The 24,151-nt window shown below is 38.2% G+C and overlaps 1 protein-coding gene across 2 annotated transcripts in view; it reads right to left on the reverse strand.

Annotated features, from left to right (window-relative positions):
- wake (ankyrin repeat and fibronectin type III domain containing protein wide awake) overlaps window positions 1-24,151 on the reverse strand; it is an 865,293-nt gene that overhangs the window by 316,074 nt on the left and 525,068 nt on the right. For both annotated transcript variants that reach the window (XM_081732239.1, XM_081732238.1), the window contains one exon: window positions 18,391-18,604. In XM_081732239.1, the coding sequence (XP_081588365.1) occupies window positions 18,391-18,604 (214 nt within the window). The remainder of the gene's footprint in view (window positions 1-18,390; window positions 18,605-24,151) is intronic.

Consider the following 24,151-nt stretch of genomic DNA (forward strand, 5'->3'; position numbering starts at 1 on the left):
CTAGGCGTTAATCGGTTTGCATTCGGTCTGACGATTATTATTATTATTATTATTATTATTATTATTATTATTATTATTATTATTATTATTATTATATCTTTGAATAATAATAGTTGTTGGACTGGGAGCTTTCTGTGTATGCTAGGTGGAAGGGGCGTTACAACAGGTGAATAGTTTTCGGTGTCAGTATGACTCTCAATTGAAGCGTAGCATAGCAGCTAACCGTGGAAATGTGTACGAGCCAAAATACTGTCTGCTACACCGTAATAGATGTAGAATAATATATTACAATTACAGTAATTTTTTTCCATGGTAGAAATTCATAGTAATGTGAAATATAAAAATATACATTTTTTCCCTATGTCTTACAATTTGGTTGCTATAGAATTAATAATTTTGTTTCGATTTCCTCGCGGCACACCGGTTGGGAAACGCTGGTGTAGAGTGTTGTAATGTATGGGGCGGAAACATGGACACTACGTAAAAGTGATGAAAAACGAGTGAAAGCCTTCGAAATGTGGGTGCGGAGAAGAATGGAAAGAATTAGTTGGGTCCAGCGGAAAACCAATGTGAGCGTTAGAAATGGTGAAGAAAAGAACACTTTTAGATATTATTAAGAAGAGGAAGGCAAACTGGTTGGAACATTGCCTAGAAGAAATTGTATCATGAGGGACTTCCTAGAGGGTATGGTGACGGGAAAGAGAGGGAGGGGGCGAAGGAGACTACAATTAATGGATGATATAAAAACAGAAATATCATACGTGAAAACGAAGAGGTTAGCGGAGGACCGTGGAGCATGGAAGCTTCTCAGCTGCGGTAAGTGACCTGCCAATAACGGCAGAATACCTATGATGATGATGATGATGTTAGTGAAAGAAAAAGAAAACACACCTAGAGAGGAAAGATGGTAATATTTTTTATAGAATTCAATTTTGAGCTTCAATCTCAATATATCAGTACATACATAATATGTACATACATAATCAGTACATAGCAATAACATATCAAACAAATGTATCAAATACATTTTGCATTTGAAAAACATTTTTTAAGGGCAGAACTTTTCATGCAAATTGCGGCCGTTACAACATTAAATACATTAGCAAGAAGCTACAAAATATATGAATTCAATTGTAACTTATAGCTACTCTGTAATTAAGTACAATTAATAATAATAGTATTTCACTATTGTTGTCATGAACATACTTTCATTTTTATAATATACTAGCAGCGTTCACCCCGCTTCGCTGCGGTCACCCCGGAACGCAATAAACTTTGTTACTTAGATAATTTTTACTTTTTCGCTTTCAAGTGATATGATAAAAACCATAGAAGATTGCAGTAAATGTTAACATTATATCGCCTGTCATTTATGTTAACCCGCCCCGCTTCGCTGCGGTCACCCCCGAACGCAATAAACTTTGTTACTTAGATAATTTTTACTTTTTCGCTTTCAAGTGATATGATAAAAACCATTATAACGCCTGTCATTTATGTTAACCCGCCGAGTGACACGGTCATGCGGGTTGCATATAAATACGTTTATTTTTATACCTATGATGAACTAACAAAGGATTTGTACGTAATGGACACCTGAATGGTCAATTATCTCAAGACACTGGTAATTGAAAATTAAAGTGATATGATAAAAACCATCTAGGGTCCAAATCCTAATAACCCCCCAAAAATAAAAGAAATTGGTTCAGCCGTATTAGCGTGATGAGCGGACAAAGGATTTGTACGTTCTCTTTTATATATATAGATAGATAGATTGTCAAACAATTGAAACATTTGTCTCTTTACGTGTATATCTAATCCGCATTTGTAGCTCACAGGAACCTGTTGTCTGGTGCACCTATTGTATAAAACCGTTAATGGTGAATGAAATGAAATCTTTGAGTTTTACGTCCCACGGTTATGCCGGTTAGGCTAAAGGAGACGGTGATGATGAATAATGAATGAAATGGTGGAATGAAGAAAGTGGGAGGAAACGGGAGAATCCCGAGAAAACCCACGCACACGGTGTTTGTCCACCACAAAGTTCACTTGGCGGGGGCAGGGATCGAACCCGGGACCCCAAAAATGCTCTCACTGGAGATGAGTAATTTGTTGCAATTAAATTTAACATTTAGGACAGTGTTTCCAATGTATCGATTTTATTACCAAATTATTTGAAATAAAATTAAAATTTTAAGTTTTACCTTCTATTGTAGAAATTTGGATGAGTCTCACATTTTTATTCTTTTACAAATAATGTTAAGATTTTAAGTTTTACGTCCCTCGGTTATGCCGGGGAGGGTAGAAAGATTTCTAAATGTACGACTGTAGACAGATTTTACAATGAAATACCGTCAAAGATTATAGTCACATACTACAAGCCTAAAACGGGAGACAGTGATTAAGGTATGTGACAGGTATGTTGATATTACCAAATTCGGACAAGGAACAATGTATCAATATTATGAAAAGCAATAAACATGTTCATGGATGAAAATTGCAGTGAAAATTGAAAATTTACAGTTATCTTTTCTATAAGTTGTTTTCTTACATACAATAGCACCATAATAAGTCAATTACCTCATGCAGTTTCTCTGTTGATACATGACTTAACTGTTACATCTATGTTGATAACGTAAATAATTTTAATGAATTTTACACTTCCTTGTGAATTAACTGCTCAAAAAGTTGCTCCTACATTTTTAATCTTCGTCATAAGTTTGACTAATTATAAGTCAACACAAACCTGCAGAATCTTTCACTGTTTTTAAATTTTAACCCACTTTTATAGCTTTTCAAAAGATTCCGTCGCATAAATCCGAGAATATACTAGAAATAATAAAGGAAGCTATTGTAAAAGAAAAAGAAGAAGAAGAAAAAAGTTTTTCTAGTTTGCATGTAGCAACTGAATGATATATTCGCTAACTTTTCTACTGTTTTATCCTCGTTGCTGTCATTAAATAACTGAGAGAACAGATTGTCCTTCCTGGCTTCGATCCTCTTTCAACATCTCTGCCTGAGTTTTTCATTAAAATGGCATGTCTGTATACAGCAACGGACAATCAATCAAAAATATTTTTTTTAAGTTAAACGGAGCCGTTGTCTATAGCAAAGAAGTTAATTAGATTTTACTATAAACTTTGTTAATTTATACCCAGACGACACTGATATTCATTAATTTTATTAGGTTTACTCTCAGTGCTATCGCAAACTCTGCAAACTTTAATTTACAAACTTGTGAGCTGATTTACTTAACATATGTTGTCTTTCTATCACAATCTGCGCGCTATGCATTAGAACACTTTCAATGCTATTGTAATTTAATGATAATCTAATGTGCACGTCCTTCCTGACTTTTTTCTTTTGTTTTTGTAAAAGAGTTTGGTTTACCCAAACTCCTTTTAATATGGTTACTCCATCTCAAGAACTACTTGATGGATTACCATCAACTTTGGTCAGGTTGTAAAGAATCAAGATTAGGAAACGAGTTCATTCAGGAAAGCGATCCATCCAGCGGAAGTGGTAAAAATAATCCACTTCCGGTTTTAAGATTAATCATTATAGAGCGAAAGAGATAGCGAAAATTCGTTACCTGTATAATCGATTAAGTGTCCCAAGAATACATTTCATTTCCACCCTTAATTCTCTACCGAAACCGGAAGTGATACAAACCCTTATAATTTCCGGTTTCAACCTTGATCCACATTTAGCAAAAAAAAAAACTATACGAATTAGCAAGGGGCGGGATTTTGGAATTGATTTAGCGTTCTTAGAACAAGTTCAATCTTCTATCTTAACTTCTCTTTTTAACCTTTTATCCAAACCAGATGTGGTAGAAATCAACCACTTCCTGTTTTAATATTCATTAACATGGATTGTAAACTGTACTATTTATAGGGAAGTGGTTTTCTGCAATCAACTAAGCGTCACAAGAACATATTGCCTTTCCACTCTATCTCTCTACCACAACGGGAAGTATTAGAAATCTACTACCATTTCCGTTTTCAATGTTAATTGAGAAAATATACCATGTGAAGGAAACTTTCACGTGGTGTATACACGACACATTTGGTTGTTAAATTAATCAAAGGATAATATGTATCGCACCAGATCTACAGAACTAATCAGATTTGAAACGTTATCTTCACCAAACTTAGCGTGACTTGCTTAGTATCCACGTGAAATATTTAATTTTCTTTACAGATGTCTGAATTTTGAATTCCGAGTTATAGACCATCAAACTCGAGGTTTGGACATAGATTTTGTTCTTCAAGTATAGCGTTCCTTTCGAAGGTAGGTATATATATATATATCAGACGTAAACATACAGTTCAAGGATTAACATGAACCACCGTAATTCATTCAATAATCCTACCCGAGAATCGAACTCGGTACTACGTGAATCAAATATGTGCGTGCTAGCCACTAGACCAGCGAGGAAGGCTGTTTGGGATTCTTCCCAGGAGACACGGTGGCTCAGTAATAGAGCGCGTACCTGGTTCGATCTCCGGCTAAGTAAGTTTATGGTGGACAACTTCATGTTCATGGGTTTCCTCGAACCCATTGCACCAATTTTTCCACCATCATTCACTTGCATCATTCATCCGTCTCTCTTAGCCTAACGGGCATAATCATAAAAGTTTTTATTTTGAAAACTGAAAGATTTTATTTTGGACATTCTTCCCATCTTGTACTGAAGTCTATAACATAAACTGCGATATGATTATGGTTCAAATTAGAGTTCTCCTTGACATAAGATGAGACCATGTTTGGAGTATATACCCAGTAGAAATCAATTATTACGTGGTTGCTGCGAAACATGATTTTCACTTACCGCGATATACTTAAACTTAATATTATATATTAGTTAAAAGAATATTTTTCTCAATTTTATTAACATAACTATACTATGATTGCAATTCAGCATACTATAGTTCCTTCACCGAAAGATCACTGAATTTAGACGAACTTAACAAAAGCGTTTCTTTAAGACTGTGCGTACTGGAGGGAAGAGGCAACAAATGAACCTGTTCATAGTCTAACTGTGTTCCATCTATGTTATTACGTCACTTATTTTCTGCACAAGTTCGGTAACTTTTACCCCCGGGCGCGGAAAGTCTGGTTTATCAGTGTTAGGGATGCGCACGAGTCGAGTCGAGTTGAAATTGAAGGCTGTATTGACTCGTCTCGAGAAAATGATGTCCGACTCGAAAATATGTTTCTGTCTCGACTCGTTTCTCGACTTGACTTGAATTCTAGACGAGACGTCTGGAAATTCGAGTCTAGACAAAATGTACAAATTAAAATATACGCACACATCAGCCAGAACATTATGACTACCTACCTAATTGTCAATATGTCCACCTTTGACACGGTAACAATGGCGACGCGTCTTGGTATGGACGCAATGATCCTTGGTAGATCGCTGGAGAGAGTTGGCACCACATGTGCACACACAGGTCACCTAATTCCCGTAAATTCCGGGGAGCAGGGCAATGCGCCCTGACGTCACGTTCAATCACATCCCAGATGTGTTCGATTGGGTTCAGATCCAGCGAGTTGGGGGGACAGCACATTACTTGGAACTCGCTCCTATATTCCTCGAACCACTCCATCACACTCCTGGCCTTGTGACGGTGTATTATCTTGTCGAAAAATGCCACTACCGTTGGGAAGCATGGTCGTCATGAATGAGGTGTACGTAGTCTGCAAGCAGTGTGCGATATGCCTCGACCGTCATGGTGCCTTGCTCGAGCTCCACTAGACACATGGATGCTCACGTGAATGTTCCCCAGAGCATAATTAAGCCGCTGCCAGCTTGTCTCCGTCCCGCAGTACAGATGTCAAATAGCTGTTCCCTGGAACACGACGGATTAGCACCCTCCTATCGTCATGATGAAGGTATTGGGATTCATCAGACAATGCAATGCTCTGCAACTACACCAAGATCCACTAGCGACGGTCGCGTGTTCATTTCAGTGGTAGTTGCCGATGTCGTGGTGTTAACATTTGCACATGGATAGGTCGTCGGATTCGGAGGTCCACCGTTAGGAGTGTTCGCTGCACTGATATTAGTTCAGACATACTTGTACTTTGCCGAGCATTAAAGTCTGATATTAGTTGCGTCACAGTTCGCTACCTGTTCTGTTTTACCAGTCTGCCCAGTTTACGACCTTCGACATCTGTAATGAGGTGGGGGCGCCCAACTCCTCGACGTTTGGACGTCGTTTCCCTTTGGTTTCACCACTTGTTGAAGACACTCACCACAAAACTCCTCGAACACCCGACAAGTCCTACACTTTCCGAAATTCTCGTGCCGAGTTTTTCTGAGCGACTACCTTCTTCAAAATAATATTAAAAATTATAGAAAGTTTTCGATACATTCAAGTCGAATCGAGATTTTTGCAAACCGTCACGACTCGACTTGTATCTCGACTCGAAAATTCGAGTAGAGAAATAAGTTTGTCCCGACTCGTCTCGAATTTTACAAACTGTGTGTCGACTCGAACCTCGACTAGAATTCGAGCCTAGTCGAGTGGAGATTCGAGACATGTCTCGACTCGTGTACATCCCTATTTAGTGTCATCTTCACAGCGGAATTTAAACTTTTACTCTATCATATGCATTTTTCTGTTAATTCTTGAAGCCATTGTTATCTCAACGAATACTTAGATGAGAATAATTACTACTACTACATCTGGAAACTACAGAACAACTGGGTTTCAAGATGACACTGGATCCTTAATACATACGTGCAACAATTTTTGGTGCTAAAGATATGGGAAATTCGAACTAGATTATATGCGTAAGAGAAGCTACTAGACTTCGGGGGACATGTCTGTACCATCAATGTGACCAATTCCGCGAGGTTTTGAGGCGCGATATAACGGATTTCTACTGTATATATATCGTTTGCGATCTACGTACTAACTTATCTTTGGTCAAACTGAGCATGGAGGTAAAGCTTGACTGCCTTAGTATGCGTATAAAACATTTTCGTACATAGAACTTTAGTTTCCGAGTTCTGGGGCATAAAAAATCGGATATGAACTGTCAAATTTACAAAGAAAGTAATACTTGTTATTTAGAACGAAAATTCGAGCAAGGTACATGGATCAATCCTATGAAACGTTAATTTGAGATAAAGCAATAATTTGTTGAACGTTATGCATATACAGTATGCATTTCTTATAATAATAGTGATTTACTAAAATCAATGAAACTGATATAGGTGGAATGACTCAGTAGTCTAGCTCTCTTGAAGGCGAGATATTATTGTGGGAAACAGTCCATACTGTGAAAATTGATCTTTCATTATAGTCCTTGCACTGTGGAGATGCTGTGGCACAATGGTAGAGCCCTCGCCTCACATGTGGAGGGGTTCCTGTTCGGTCGCCATCCACGTGTTTGTTGTAGACAACATCTAGTTCGTGGGTTTTTCGAGGTTTTCCGTTCCCTCTTACATTCACATTTATAATCATTCACGTTCATTAATCATCCGTCTCCTTTCCGTGTTACTTTTCTGCAATCTATAACATAACGTCCTTTTTTTGTTCTTTTCAATTTGACGTTCCTTTCAGCAAGAAGGCGCTATGAGACGTGAATCCACAGCTTAATCTTAAAATACCAGGCGAGACGGAGAGTTCAACATAAATACATATCTTTCCGAGACGAGATACGAGTTTTAAGATATATTTTTAAAATACGACAGTCACAAGTTTTGTCTCGTAGGAAACTGTAGAAACTTGCATAATAATGGCAAATATACATCCAATGGACATCCATTACTTCTACCGACGAGATGTCCTTTTCGTAATTCAAACATAGTATGTACATACTGGACGGTCGATGTTGTTAAGAGGATAACTTTTACGCTTTCCAAGATAAAACACTGTGTAGAATCTCCCTCGTGGCGTACACGCCTTTGGCGCGGAAGATTCGGATTGAATTTCAGGTAGGAGTTGGTGTTTCGGATCCCATGTTAAGCTATAGATCCATGTCTCATATAGCCTCGCACAAACTCCAAATTGACCAATCAAACAACCAAAACACTGTGCAAGCTGCAACACCTTGAAAACATAAATTATCCTGAGCATTGGTGCCCAGATTCATGAGGTCGGTGCTCATGAATCTGGACTCATGATCACGCGACATCATACTTACTGTGTGAGGTCAAGTGAGGGTGATGTCAAAAGAATATTGTGAGTGGGAGGTCAAGTGGGCGTGATGTCGAAAGAATGTTGTGAGCAAGAGATTGCGTGAGTGTGATGTCGAAAGAAAGTTTGTGAGCGTGAGATTGAGTGAGCACAATGTGAGATTGATAGCGTGAACGTAATGTTGAGTGAAATAAATTCAAAGTAGGTACCTTTAGTAATGCTGACTGTCGTAGATTTAAACTCTATTAGGCGATCGCCTTTAAGTAAAGCTACTTGTTTGTTAAGCCTGTCACATGTCCTCTGGCTTCTAAGAATTGTTCACGACACGTCCAAAGCAGAGTCTACAGCATCTCAACGAGCGCTTCGATCTCATTCCCGCCTTTTCTATCTTCTTTTTACACAAAAAAAGCAAAAACAGAGAGAAAGAGAAAGAGAGAGAAAGCAAACCCCTCCGTTCCTTGTGATCTGCGGCAAAAGTCGCCTTGCCTTAACGAAGCAATTTGTTCCTTCCATTTCGTCCCCTGTAATCTTGAACCCAGCTCATCCGAGCGTCAACCTCTCGGCTCCAGGGGTAATTCATCTATATCCGTAGTGCAATGTATGCAAGCCATGACATTCTCCAATGACACAATAGCTGACAAAGGCGGATAAGAAAATGTCTCGATAAAAATTTTCAATTCATTCAGAATTAGATCTTTTTTCCTTCAGAAAATATTCTACAATGAATTAGTTTTGTGCTTCTAATACCCACCCAGAAGTTCAATATAAGAGAACGCTTTTTTCCCTTTTATTAAAAAATGGGAATATATGTTTCAGTTAGCTTTTTCTACGAAACGTAGGTAATGCCTACTATAAGTATTATTACATACGAACAACCAGTGTTTATATGAAGATTTCCAAGTCAATCAAATACTTAATTCAAATTACGTTTTTTCGGTCAAACTTTTGCATTCCTCTGCATAATGAATAAGATGTCATCATTACATAAAATTTATACCAAAACATACAACATACAATTACAATTGCTCTAGCGATAATATATCTTTATGCTTTCAAAATACGTTATTCTTTATTGCATACTACCAGAAGTACTTATTCCACAAGACTGAACTGTACACTACAAATGATACAGTATAATACTTTGTGTTGCATAACTTTAGGTGTTTATGACATATATTACACCCAGTGGCGTATTTAGGAGGGGGCTTCCGGGCTTAAGCCCTCCCGAAATCTTACTTACTATAGTAAAGTATATGAAATATCTTGCAGAATTTTCACATCTTCAGGCAAATCCCCCCGAAAGTTAGCAAAGCCCCCCGAAACAAAATCGTAAATGCGCCACTGATTATATCCTATAGTTTTTGAATCTTCTGAACATGTGACTATATTTTGACTTATGTTGAAAATGACTGAGATTAAAAATGATAAAGCGTTCGTCGTCAAAATGCTTAAGGAGACGATCACCTCACTCTCATATTTCATATGGAAGTGCTCAGAGAGCGATGAAGACGTCCACGTTCATGCACATGCAGTGTTCAGGAATTGAAGGAGCCGGATAAAGTTAAGCGCGTAGTGTAATTACTGTACCAGGTTTCTCTCACTTCTTGACAAGCACAGACTTGCAGAGTTTGACCTATTTTCTTCACTCACGAGGGCTTTCACCTTAGTGGGTGCATGAACAGTCAAATCACTCGGATTTGGTCAACTGAAATTCCACATATGTTACACGAAATCCCCTTACACTCTCAGAAAATTGGAGTTCGGTACACCATATTACGTTTTCATATAGTGGGCCCCATTTTCTTTGAAGCTACAGTGAACAATGTTGTGTACCAAGATATCATTACACAGTTCATTGTGCTTCTCGACGACGTGATTACTGGTTCCAGCAGGAGAGAGCTATATGTCACACATTTAATGACACCATGCATTTCTTGCGAGCGTATCATCTTTAAAGAAATATGTACCCAACGTTTACCCGATTTTGAGTCGCCTGCTTTCTTCCTGTGGGGTTACCTTAAAGGTAGGGTCTATAACAACAGGCCACATACACTGGAAGAACTAAAGACGAACATAACAAATTACATTAACAATATCAATGTGTATCTGCTCCACAAAGTGGCCACAAACATGGTAAAAGGAGTTCGTATTTGCATTACTGAGCGGGACAGCCATGTTGAGCATAATTTGGAGAATATAAAAATTCTTCAACTTTAAAGGGTAGATAGAGCTTGGTTGAGTAAATCAGAGTCCGGAATCGATTCCAGCTACTGGCTTTTATTATAAATATTCTCTAATAATACAACAGTATTTACAGAAATAATACAATATAACTGTCTCTAATGCGAGGTAGAAAAAAAGTAGCCTAAGACGTACAGCCTTAGGACAGGATCTCCACAGAGCCCCGGGAAAGCTAAGTAGAATAGTGTAGGAAATCCCAATGCTCCGAAGGAAGCGGTGAGGAGGTTAAGAGCCACGGAGCCCTGAAGCAGGCTAATCAACTGAGGTTGGAATCCCGACAAAGCTCCGTGCAAGCTAAGGTTTGAGGAAGAGAAGCCTAGAGATCCGCAGCAAACTAGAGGCTTTTAGGTTGGGTTTCTTCTAGAACTCCAGGTAATCTAAGTAGAATAGTGTAGGAAACCCTAATGCTCCGAAGCAAGCGGTGAGGAGGTTAAGAGTCACAGAGCCCTGAAGCAGGCTAATCAACTGAGGTTGGAATCCCGACAAAGCTCCATGCAAGCTAAGGTTTGAGGAAGAGAAGCCTAGAGATCCGCAGCAAACTAGAGGCTTTTAGGTTGGGTTTCTTCTAGAGCTCCAGGTAAACTAAGTAGAATAGTGTAGGAAACCCTAATGCTCCGAAGCAAGCGGTGAGGAGGTTAAGAGTCACAGAGCCCTGAAGCAGGCTAATCAACTGAGGTTGGAATCCCGACAAAGCTCCGTGCAAGCTAAGGTTTGAGGAAGAGAAGCCTAGAGATCCGCAGCAAACTAGAGGCTTTTAGGTTGGGTTTCTTCTAGAGCTCCAGGTAATCTAAGTAGAATAGTGTAGGAAACCCTAATGCTCCGAAGCAAGCGGTGAGGAGGTTAAGAGTCACAGAGCCCTGAAGCAGGCTAATCAACTGAGGTTGGAATCCCGACAAAGCTCCATGCAAGCTAAGGTTTGAGGAAGAGAAGCCTAGAGATCCGCAGCAAACTAGAGGCTTTTAGGTTGGGTTTCTTCTAGAGCTCCAGGTAAACTAAGTAGAATAGTGTAGGAAACCCTAATGCTCCGAAGCAAGCAGTGAGGGACTTAAGAGTCACAGAGCTCCGAAGCAGACTAAGCAATTGAGGTTGGAATCCCGACAGAGTTCCGAGCAAGGTGGAAGGGAAGCCTAGAGTCCCGCAGCAGAATAGAGCTTTGATGTTGAGTTTCTTCTAGAGCTCTAGGCAAACTAGAGGAGGGGAGACCAATCGAAGACTGGTGACTATCCGCTGAATGCTCTCCAATATATAGACGCTCGTCATGTGACTTGTAGGTGGTGCTAGTGGTTCATCTGCTTCTTGTTGTAATCCCACATCAAATGTAGTACTCCAACGTACATATATGTGGTTGTTGTTTACAAACAGAAGACGTAGTACATTATAATATATATTAACAAGAGTTCATATGTTCTGAAGATATATTTTATTGAACAATTTCCCAGATACAGCATAACTTTGCCATTTTACACAGGGACATGCTAACAAAAGAAAGAAAAAAAACATGACAACAATAACAACAACATAGAAAAAAAGAGTGTAAAAGTAAAACTATTCCGTCAAAGCTCGTTTAATTGCTCTTTCAAACACTGGGTAGCTCGAAAAAATGTCCACATCAGTTGTTACTTGATTATAACTGTTTGGTATTCTATAAAAAAGAGACCTCTGTATAACAGCCAACCTAGGACGGGCAAGATGGAATAGGTGGGTATTCCGAGTGATGCGGGAAGGGACACGTAAGGATAGTTCCTGAAGTAATATTTCCGATCTTAAGGTTCCATTAACTATTTTATGTAGATATTTCAGGTCAGAGATATTTCTGCGTACTTCAGGAGTCTGAATATTAAGATGTCGCAAGAGCTCCTTCTTAGATAATATTCGAAGTGCAGGAACACGAAATCGGACTATAGCAATGAAGAAATTGAGAACAGAATCAAGTCTGGAGAGATGTGTAGGTGCTGCCATGGCCCATATGGGAGAGCAGTATTCGATCTTGGGCGCTATTAAAGTCTTATAAAAAGTTGCTAATGAAGAAACAGTGCGTAGTTCGGTGAATCGATAAAGAAGTCCCAACATGCGCATTGAATTCTTTAGTATTGAGGAGATGTGGTCAGAGAAGGTGAGTTTTGAATCAAAGATGACACCAAGATCGTTATGACTAGCAGAATGTGTCATAGGGGAATCGTTGATATGGTATGTGGAGGGAACAGGAGACTTTTTCAAAGTAATAGTAATACTGTCACATTTCTTACTGTTGAGTTTCAAGTGCCACATTTCACACCAGCCTGTAAGGTAATTTATGTCTTCCTGTAGAGCAATTGTGTCATGGAGACACGATATTTCTCTGTATAACTTACAATCGTCAGCAAAAAGCAGAAGGCCACTAGGTTGAGCTGATAAGTGCGTGTAGAGATCATCCATATACAGGACAAACAGTAGAGGCCCAAGTACACTCCCCTGAGGCACCCCTGAGATCACGGGTTGGGGGTTAGAAGTCGCCCCTGAAAGAACAACTCTCTGTTTACGGTCCTTCAAGTAGCTTGTGATTAGAGAGAGAAAATTGCCATGTACATTAAATTTTTTGGAGAGTTTATGAAGAAGATGAATGTGACTGACAGAATCAAAGGCCTTCGAGAGATCAAAGTAGATAACATCTAATTGAGTATTGTTATTCATACATTTGACTGCACAGGAAAGAAGAGTACTTAAGTTTGAGAGACTTGAGCTTTTCGGTAGAAAGCCGTGCTGAGAACTATGGATGTAAGGTGAGGTGAATTTAAGTAGCCTGTCTTTAGTTATTTTTTCGCAGATAATTGATATTACAGAAAGAAGAGATATTGGCCTATAGGAGGATACATGATCTTTAAGTCCTGATTTATATATTGGGGTCACGTGAGCCAGTTTCCAACTGGTGGGATAATACCCTTCCTTGAAGCATCTATTGAATAAGATAGATAGAGGAACCGCAATAACTGAAGCAGTTTTGTTGAGAAAGAGAGGACTAATTTTATCAGGTCCAAGTGATCTATGTGGAGATAACGATAGCAAGAGAGCCAGAACTTCGCCCGGGGTGGTAGAGAGAATGGATAAGGTGTCCGAACAGATGGGGTGGAGAGGGGGGAGATGGGTTGTAGAGGAAAGGGAAGTAAATGTTTTGCAGAAGTAGTTATTGAAGAGGTCTGGTCTTTGATCATCACTCGCTTCAGTATTTTCATCTTGAATTGTTGCCGGTATGCCCGGAGATTTTGTTCTAGATTTAATTACAGACCAAAAGACTTTAGGGTTACTAACAGTAAAATCACCAATTGAGTCCATGTATTCAAAATATTTACGTCGCTGTACCTTCTTGGCAAGACTTCTAATTCTAGCAAAGTTTTTATATGTGTAGTCACTCGGATGTGATTTCCATAGAGTCCAGGCAAGCTTTTTGTTTTTAAGAAGGTCACGAAGTTCATTGTCGTACCAGACCGGAAACCTGTTCGATTTTGATGCTTTCACCGGCACAAAGTCCTTTATGGCTGAGTGGACAACGGATGTAAATAAGTCCACAGCGTCGTCAACAGTTCCTACCTCTAACAAACACCAAGGAAACAGTTCAATAGCCCAACAGATGTCACCCCAGGGGGCTTTCTTCCATAGAAGTTGTGACCTACTTTTGAGGGCCTGGTTTGTAGTAGTGGAGGGGAGGAAATCGAAAGAAACATCCAAGGAATCGTGATCCGAAGGAAAAAGATTTCTGCATGGGACAACACAACGAGGTTCTAAGTTAGAAAGAATGTAGTCAAGATTGCTATTATTGCGGGTATTATGCATATTATGTTGACCTAGACCAAGTCCATGAATAAAATTGTCCATGAAATAACTGTCGTTTCCATCTTTAGCGACTCCATGCTTGCTGTCCTGCCACGTGATGGAAAGGTTGAAATCACCCAATAGGATGACGTCACCGTGTGACAACGCATGTAACAGTGAGTCATGGCAAGCTTCTAAGATGTGCTGGGGGGTGTTCTTGTGCGGCCTATAGAAGCATCCAATAAACACAGAACGACGCTTTGGAATAAATACTTCCACCCATATAAGTTCACAATCCCGTTCGAGATCCAGTCTTCTCTTGCTCTTCCACTTATTATTTACACAAATCATCACTCCACCTCCACGAGTTATGCGGTCTTTACGATAAATGGTGAAATTATTAGAAAAGCTAATTTCACTGTCGTTCACTGATTCATTCAACCACGATTCGGTCACTGCGAAACAATCCAGTTCCCTTATCTCACCTAGGTTCAATGAGCACTCAAGTAATTTGTTTTTAATGCTACGAACATTTTGATAATATATATTGAAAGCATTAGTGTAATGTGGACAGGGTGGGCCAGGGTTTACGTGAATATCACCACAAAGAAGGAGAAAACAAACGAGAATGAGGCACTGTTTTTTGCTTTTGACTCATACCTTGTCACAAAATCACTGGTAGTTCCTCCGTCACTGTTAGCAGTACCAGAGAGAGCACATGGCGGTCCTCTTGGTATGAAGGCAGCAGCAATAAAATGAAATGATCTTCCACTACACTTCAGTCCATGTTTCATTGGCAATGCTTCATTTGGGAAAGTCACAGCACCGTTACTACATGAAGACAGTAGAGCACGCACATAAACACTACACATAACCACGAGAAAAAGATAAACAATAAGAGCACCACTTTGCATCGACTTCGAGCTTGACGCCATCTTGAATCTATACTTATATAATAGTATATAAAGTAGTATTAAGCAGTATTATTTAATGTCGTTTCGTTTCATTAGTATTTCTGGTTTATTATGTCATTTGGTTTCATGTACACGACTTTTGGATCTTTCGTTATCATGTCAACTTTTTACGAGTCCTTTGTACTGGAAATAAAACCCTCAATCACAGAAGAACATTCACTTTTATTGGTTTTGTTCTGTCTATGGATAAAAATACAATGAGTTTCTAAGAAAGATGTGTGGTAATTTCTCTTAATATTGTTTCCTGTCTAACTTAGACACTTAATTAAGTAATTTAAAAAAATATTGCAACACTTTATTTGTTTGTAATGGTTTTAATTTTGATCTGAAGTGCTCCGTAAAGCATTGAGCGACGACTTTGTTAAGATGTAGTTCTTGCTCAACAAAATACTATCAAGAAATATTGTTTCTATTTTCCATCCTATTCTATTTTTCTATTGTAACACACTTATACAATTAAATATTGGGGTCCCAGTTCGTTTAAAATTATTTTAGTATCCATCAAAATTTACCACGATAATTATTTCAATAAATAAAAGCTATTTTTATTCTTTTTAAACTTTGTATTTCCTTAATACTTATTTATTTTGCAGAAATAAAGAATCCACTTCAATCAACTATGGCTTCCTTACTTATTATATCTTTAACAACATAACGTTTAAAATAAGTCTGGCCACGAGATCTATTATCATAAGGTACGGACTATTGGCCTCGTTGCTCTATAACTAAATATATATAAATGTTATCATTGCACGATATATTTTTACTATAAACTTAGTTTTTTTTTATAAAAGGAAGAAGAGCAGTAGATACAACAGGGTATGTGTATGTATGCTTTGGTAAAATATGATTAAATAATGTATACAATTTGTTAATTTGTTTCGAGATGTCTACGAGCTTCTGAAGTAGCTGCAATAACACTTCGTGTAATAGGGCAACGAAGGCTGCCGGAGCCAAAACAAAGGAAAACTCAAATTGGCGGGAATAAGGTTAATACACGAAAAAAATATCACCGAAGAAGGGCAGGAGGAATAACATCTAGATGCAAGCAGATCGTTTAGCTTTCATTTGAAGGTTCACTGTATCTTAGGTTACCCATAAGTAGGTACACACTCCTGCAGTAAACAAGTATAGCGTTTTAATTTATGGATTTATTTGCTTCCACTGCTCCGGGCTTTTGGAATAAGAAAAAAATAAGAACAAATAATAAAGAAACTACACAATAAAAATGGTTGTGTTAATTCAACTCAATTTTAACACAGAGCAATGGTTTCAGCATGACTACTACTATGGGGTGTTAATTCAATACAGACCCCGCGGTGTTGCTAACACAGGGGATGTGTTACGTTTTTAACACACAACCGGTGTTGAGCGGTGTTAAATTCGGATCTGTGTTAGTATTTTCCGTGTTGATTCGAAACCATGTCAGGGTCGGTAGTGTGGGAAAAGTTTTGAGTGTCACTTGTGGCGGTGTTGCACCAAAACGAACAAAGTAACACAGTACGTAGTGTGTTTATTTTGTGTTGATATTACACCATGTCAAGTATCAATATAACACAGTCGCTATATTATTTTAACATCATTTTCTTATTATTTCAACACACAATCCATGCCATAATTCAAGGTCAAAGCCGTGTAAGTAACACTCTGTTTTGGTGTTAATTCAACACCCTGTGTATTATAATTCAAGGTCAACCGTTTTTGGTGTTAGTTCCACTCCACTTCTATGTTACTACGACACCTACTTCGGTGTTGCAATAATTCCGTGTATGGTGTTGATGTAACCATTTTTCGGTATTGGAAAAGCTTGAGGTGTGCATGCTAACGCTTACCGAAGATTATAATTTTAAAATAAGAATAGTAAACTACAGAACACTTCATTTACAAAATCTTTATAATTTTTTTTTTTTTTTTTTTGTCGTCCTCCCCAAAACTTATTGTGATGTACAGTATTTCTTGATAGTGCGAAACACAACCTTCATCAACATTTTGTTCAGGAATGATAGAAAACTCTTATTATAGGGAGCTAGCTTGTTTACCAGCGGGGGCTGAGGTAAAGGGGGAAAAATTTCAACAATTTTTCTGCCTGACTCTTGCAATACTCCCTTACCCTCCTTCTATATGTCAGCGTTGCCAGGGTTAAAAATTCTGAAGAGTTAGTGTAAGTTGGTTATTTGTTGTGTGCTGTTGTGGTTGCGGTTTTGTTGCTTATTATTCATTTGACAATGGCTTCACAGCGTAAGAGAGGGCAAACTATACACAGCGAAGCTAGAGAAGTAATAAGGAAGGCCATAGTGCAGTGCGACGAAGAAGCGAGGGAGAAAAAACTGAAGCATTTGTTATCACAGCTTAATTTGCGTGTGCCCATGTATACAGCGATCTTCAATAGGGAATGCATAATTGCATAAACTCTTTAAATTAAGTGAGTATTAGCTGAATTTTTTTGACAACGCACTGGCAACCTTGCCCAGGACCGTCGAGTGACCGTTTCTTGGCGACGGGGTGGGGAACCTGCCAATCAACTCTGAATTCCTCAGCCTCGCATTAAAGCTAGCTCCCTATAATACCTATATCCTTATAATATGTTTGCCTCTTAAATGTGCTTCTACTTGTTTTCCGCCATTTTTGAAACACAGTTCTCGATGTAGACTGGTGAGCTCTAGTGCAGTGTAGAAGTGACACACTAATACGTTGTTGTTTCTAGCTGTTGATATATTTCTTCAGAAACATTATGTAAAACAACTGAGAACATATCGCGCGGTTTGCATGTTGAAACCGTTTGCAAATACCTGGATTTGTTTAAGTATTTCTTTCTACTGTGTTTGTCTGTAGCTTCAGTACATAAGCCTTTATAATTAGATGCCCAACATATTTGGCAATCACGCAGAAAACAACACCAAAGATTCTACACTTGTGTCGATTTAACACACGGGCTGTGTGTCATTTCAACTACTGATATTTGACACACAACTCCAAATGGAGAGTGATTTATTCTAACCACCTGTTTGCGTTATATTTCAACACAATCGTGGTAACACATAGGGATGTCGCTGAAATAACACAACGATTTCTTTTTGATAACAATAAGAAATGATCTAAAGTATAGTGAGTTAATCAGTATGAGACTGTAAACCTACTCTCGACCACCATGTATATTTATTATAACACGTGAATGGTAGAATTACCACTAATATTTAAATAGACAAAAATAGATGTTGTTAGCTTCCGGTACTTACCTCTCCCAGCTGAGCCTTCTGTGGACAGGCTTATCGCCACCTGCAGTAGCATTACCACTTCCTGTTTTTTGATTGAGAAGTTTCGCCAGGCGGTAGAGGGCAGTCGTTGAGCCTAAACTTGGCGTGGATAACCGAAAGGCTCTTGCAGGGACAACTTGAGGTGACGGAAGGCGGAGTACTCCGGGCTCCGGGGAACTTAGACGAGGTTTGCACCCTGCAGAAAAGAAAATTAAAAACAAGTTTGTATTAATAAGTTTGTAATTTGTAAATAACAAGTATAAAATAAAAACATTAAATTTAATCTATTTATGGATTAGTTGCAGTGGAATTATTTCAAATTTTGCCGGGAAGGAGGACAAGACTGTCCAAGAGTTTCAGTTTTTTAGAAGTATATTAACATAAAATTTATTAAAAATCATGTTTCTCAAATTCACGGCAGGGCAATTTCTCCCTTCTCTCCCCAAATGACGCCCCTGACTAATCGCTAGCACCTCTGTTCGTGAGCCTAGCAATATAGAAATTCAAAAGAATTGGATTGTCATTTATTCTGATTTATGTCTTGCATACATGAACCAACAAGTAAGTGTTAGAATAGGGAACGAAATGACAGACAGGAGTGGAAGTGGGAGGGGAGTTTGACAGAGAAGATGTCTCTCGCCAACATTATTTAGAAGAGATAGTAAAAAAAAAAGAAAAAAAAACAAAATGAAGACAACATTTCAGTAGAAGATTGAATGATTAAGTCTTTAGATTTGCAGATGATATGACGCTCGTTGCAGAATCTGATTTAGAATTTAGGATTTAGATTTCTTGGCTTTCAGCATTTAGCCCTTCACGTTTTGAGGAATGACGTCCCTCGGCGAGCACACTATCCAGGGAAAGGGAAGGAAGAAAGGATGGGGGACGGAAGGAAGCGGCCTGGGACCTATAAGTTAGGTACCACCCTGGCATTTGCCTGGTGTGAATGAGGAAAACCCAGGAAATCCTCATTAACGTGGCTGGCCTGAAAAAGCGTGGTACTCTTTCGACCGAGTGGCCCTACCGGGAATCGAACCCGGGACCGCTCGCACCGAAAGCGAGAGCGTTAGCGACTACGCTACGCGGGGCCACTGCAGAACCTGAAGAGAAAAATCAATAAGATGTTAGAAAACTTCAGGAATGGATGTAAAGAATATGAGATGAAAATAAATGTTTAAAAAACAAAAGCCATGGTAACTGGAACGAAGCTGTGTCAAATATAGAAGTAAAAGGGGAGAAAATGAAACAAGTGACTAGTTTTCAATACCTGGGTAGTATTATTAGTAAAGATATGAAGTGTAAACGTAAAATAAAAGCAAGGATAGGAATGGCCAAAGAAATCTTTAGGAGGAAGAAAACACTATTTTGTGGAACCTTGAACAGACTTGAGAAAAAAAACTCATAAAATGCTTCGTGCGGGCATTACGCAAAAATGATGTAAAACAGTTGGAAGCTTTCAAAATGTGGATGTAGAGAAGAATGGAAAGAATTAGTTGGATTGAGTGGAAAACAAATGAGACGGTGTTAGAAATGGTGGGGTAGAAAAGATACTATAATAATATTATTAAGATAATAAGAAGAGGAAAAGAAACTGATTGGTGGGGTGCTGAGTAAGATCAGCTAAGAAGAAACTGAACACGAAAGGCATGCTATAGAGTATGGTGGTGGCAAAAAAGAGAGGGAAGGAGACCACAATTAATGAACTATATCAAAACAGAAAAATCGTAAATGAAGACAAAGAGGATAGCAGAAGACCGTTGAGCAGAAAGGCTTCTCAGCTGCAGCAAGTGACCTGCCAATAACGGCAGAATACCTATGATGATGACGTCTTACATTAGCGTTTTCGTAGTTACATTAGAAGAAACAAAAAAAATATGGTTCATAAATCGGAAATACCTCCTATATGCATACTGTTAAAATGTAAATGAAGTATGAAATGTTTAGTTACATACTGCGTTTACTTTCTGATCAGAAGTGAAATGAATAATTCTGCACGTGAATCAGAACTCAATAATTCTACATATTCCTAGCGTTTAACAGTCTTCATCCTGGCGAAATTAAAATACCGCTAATTGTACACTAATTATGTGATATCTTCAAATAGATAAAAGATAATTGAAATATGGAACAAGAGCGCCCTAGACAATATTATTTTGCGTGAGGTACCGTTATCACAAGTCACCTAGTGGCTTTATGTTTACAGCTGTTTAGAAACGCGAAAATAAATGCCGATTTTCAAAATGGCTCGAAATCGAAAGCAGACAAGTGAGTCGTGATAACGGTTTCTCATGTAAAATGATATTGTCTAGGGCGATCTTGTTCCACATTTCGATTATCTTTTATCTATTTGAAGATATCACATAATTACTGTAAAATTAGCGGTATTTTAATTTCGCCGGGATGAAGACTCTTAACAGGAAAAAAAGAAAAAAATCGAAACATCAGACATATAACATTCGATAAATCGTATTGCACTGAAGAAACTGATATCATGAATGTAAATGCTGATGCATAAGTCTCGAGGAAGTTAAAAAAAAAAAAAAAAAAAAACGAATTAATTTGAAAACCTAAAAATTGATACTGCACAAAATCTTGTCACTTATTAAAATGAAACTGATACTCAAATACAAGCTCACTAAGCTCTTCATTATAACGCTAGCAAGATGACAGTACATAACAGAGGCGGCGCTCACCCACGGAAGGGGGGTCCATAAGCCCGGGCCCTTCCAAAACTTCGTAACTCGACTAGCATTTATACTCTTTTCTAAAATAACTATATTTGTTTAACAGGGAAATGATTGATATAGCCTAAAGATCTTTCTTTCCTCATAAAAATAATTTACTTCTATCAGATTTTCTGACAATGCAGGTGGCAGCAATTAAGAGAGCAGACTACTAAATATTTTTCAAAAGCTAGATCTAACAATTTTTCTTTTGCCAGTTTTTCGTAAGTGAAAAGAGATAATGAAATGTTACTTACCTCAGCAATAGATAATGTTATTCTACAAATACGAAAATACGAATCGTAAGAATTTTCAGTTTTGCCATCCATAGAAATTACAGTGTGACCCGAATTTGAATTACCCAAAAATCTAGGTTAGGGCAGCGACTAGAAAAATGAACTCAACGGCAATTGATGACTTATCATACTGTGTTCCTTGTTAATTACTTTTAAAAATAATATTTGTATTTTAATTCTACTGATAATTAAAAATTATTTATTTTGTACTCTTTATTACAAAATAGATACAAATATTATTTAAAAAGTAGTTAACAAGGAACACAGACAGTATGATAAGTCATCAATTGCCGTTGAGTTCATTTTTCTAGTCGCTGCCATAACTTAGATTTTTGGGTAATTCAAATTCTGGTCACACTGTAATTTCTATGGATGACAACACTGAAAATTCTTCCGATTCGTATTTTCGGGTGTAGAATAACATTATCTATTACTAAGGTAAGTAACATTCCATTATCTCTTTTCACTTACGAAAAACTGTCAAAAGAAAAATTATTAGCTTTTGAAAAATACTTAGTAGTCTGCCCTCTTAATATTAATTTCATCATTTTAGGTGCAGAATAACAGAGGTTTCATACTACATAAACGTATTGGACCCCTCAGAAAGAAAGGTTTTGGATCCCACCCAACAAAAAATTCTAGGTGCTCGCCTGGTATAGTCAGGGACCAAAGTTCTCTCCGTTTGGTAAAATTTATTTAGGCAATAACGGTAGTATGTCTGGAACGTATATAATGAATGTCCTTCTGTTCTGTAGTTATTTACAAAACTAATTTCATCAAGCGGAAAGTTTTGTCGCTGACTGTACTTAATATAGTTAATGAGATATAGCATAAATTTATCATTAACCCTTTAATTTTAACTGTGTTTCACTAAAATACTGTCCAAATATGATGTATGTCGTTCGATAAACCATGCCAAACTGAACAAGATTACAAGTTCGCGATTAAATTCTCATTCATAGTTTTTGAGAAAAAATGAACTGCCGTGGGGCTAAAAAATATACATTTTTCGTTGTCAATAGTAACTGACAGTTTATATTTTGCTGCAACTAATTGATATTTATGTGTAGGGTGCACACTGTTAACTAACAGATTGTAACTATTGTGGTTTATATTTTCATAAAGACTGCACGCATACTGTTTACGCAAATACTACTTATACATCTGGAATAAAATGTGGGATACGAAAATAGTGTTAGATTGCGACGTTAATAACATATTTTGTGGTAGTCCAGCGTAGCGTAGTCGGTAACTCTCTTGTCTTTGGTGCGAGTGGCGCTGGGCTCGACTCCTTGGTAGATAAAGTGTGAAAGTTTTTTTTTTTTTTAGACCGCAGTCATAAGTGAGATTTTCCTCATTTTCATCGGCCAAATGCCGGGATGGTACCTAATATACAGGTCCCAGGCCGCTTCTTTCCTTCTACAATCCTTTCTTCCTTTCCTTTCCCCTAATAGCGTTATCACCGAGGGACATCATCCCTCACACGTGACGGGTTAAATGGCAATAGATGCCGACAGCCCAGAAATCTAATTCCTAATCCTAATTGTAAAATATTTTGTGAAATGTATTCAGTTACTATGAACATAGAAAATCCCTAAAACATAAGCTTAATCGCGAATACATTAGACGCAGACTATACATTCTTTACATGTTCAGTGCCTTCTCATAGTCAAGTAGTTCAAATACCCTTTTGGTCCTGAGCTCCATTTTGGGTGGGGGTACTCGCGTCAGGTACAATTTTGAGTAGTGACCCGGATCCCACTTTAAACAAGAGACGTCGTTTATATAACCTCAGAACTGACAAGGATCTTAAACTCGACTCGAAACAATTATATTTAAGAAAGTTGAAGCTTTCTATTGATATGATCCTTTATCTTAGAGGAATTGTATTTTCAATATAAGAAGATTTTTATAATCAAATTCTATAAAATACCCACAAAAATTCCGAGTTTGACCTAGCTCGTGAATGAAAAAAAAATGGAAGGAGCGTATTTACCTTATTCTTCTTGCAGAATGAAGCAAGAATCCAACATGTTCTGCAAATAAATTAAAAATCCATGTACACATACCGTGGTTTTCACGACTTAATTCTAAAACGTGTCTGAACTTTTTTCTAGAAGTTTGGAACACTTCGAGACCTGTCGCAAAAGTATCTTTCCATGGCCCCGGAAAACCGATGAATTCACCTGAAGTTTCCTTCGTCTCAGGGCCGTGCCGTGGAAAATCAGCACTCGGGCGCCTCCATGCATATATTGCAAACACTTTTTCCTATCTTTTTTCCTTTTTCTCCCGAATTTTTCGCCCCTTACTTCGGCGCCCGGGGCCGTCGCCCCACTAGCCGCCCCCCACGGCACGGCCCTGCTTCGTGGTAATCTCATTCAAACTAGTTCCCTCCTGCTTCCACACACAGAGTTTGGTAGTTTTTCTACTGCTGGAAACAGGCCTGGAACCCCTCATTGGGAAGTGTTAGGAGAGTAGCCATTGCGTTGCACTAGATCTCCTCTCGCATCGAAAGTGAGCATCGTTTTGATATCATTTGATTTTTGGGAAGAGATAAAAGTTTCATAAAGCTATACTCGGAGAGTAGGGAGCTTCTGCACGAATGGAATCATTATCTTGATTCAGTCTTCGGCACTTTGAAGGCCACAGATCTGCTCATTTCGTACAAGCAGCGTCATGTAAAAGACGGAAAATGTCTGAAGAAAAGTCCTGCTGTACGTCCTT

Source organism: Thermobia domestica, chromosome 11, assembly GCF_964235325.1.
Source record: "Thermobia domestica chromosome 11, izTheDome1.hap1.1, whole genome shotgun sequence".
Lineage (NCBI taxonomy): Eukaryota > Metazoa > Arthropoda > Insecta > Zygentoma > Lepismatidae > Thermobia > Thermobia domestica.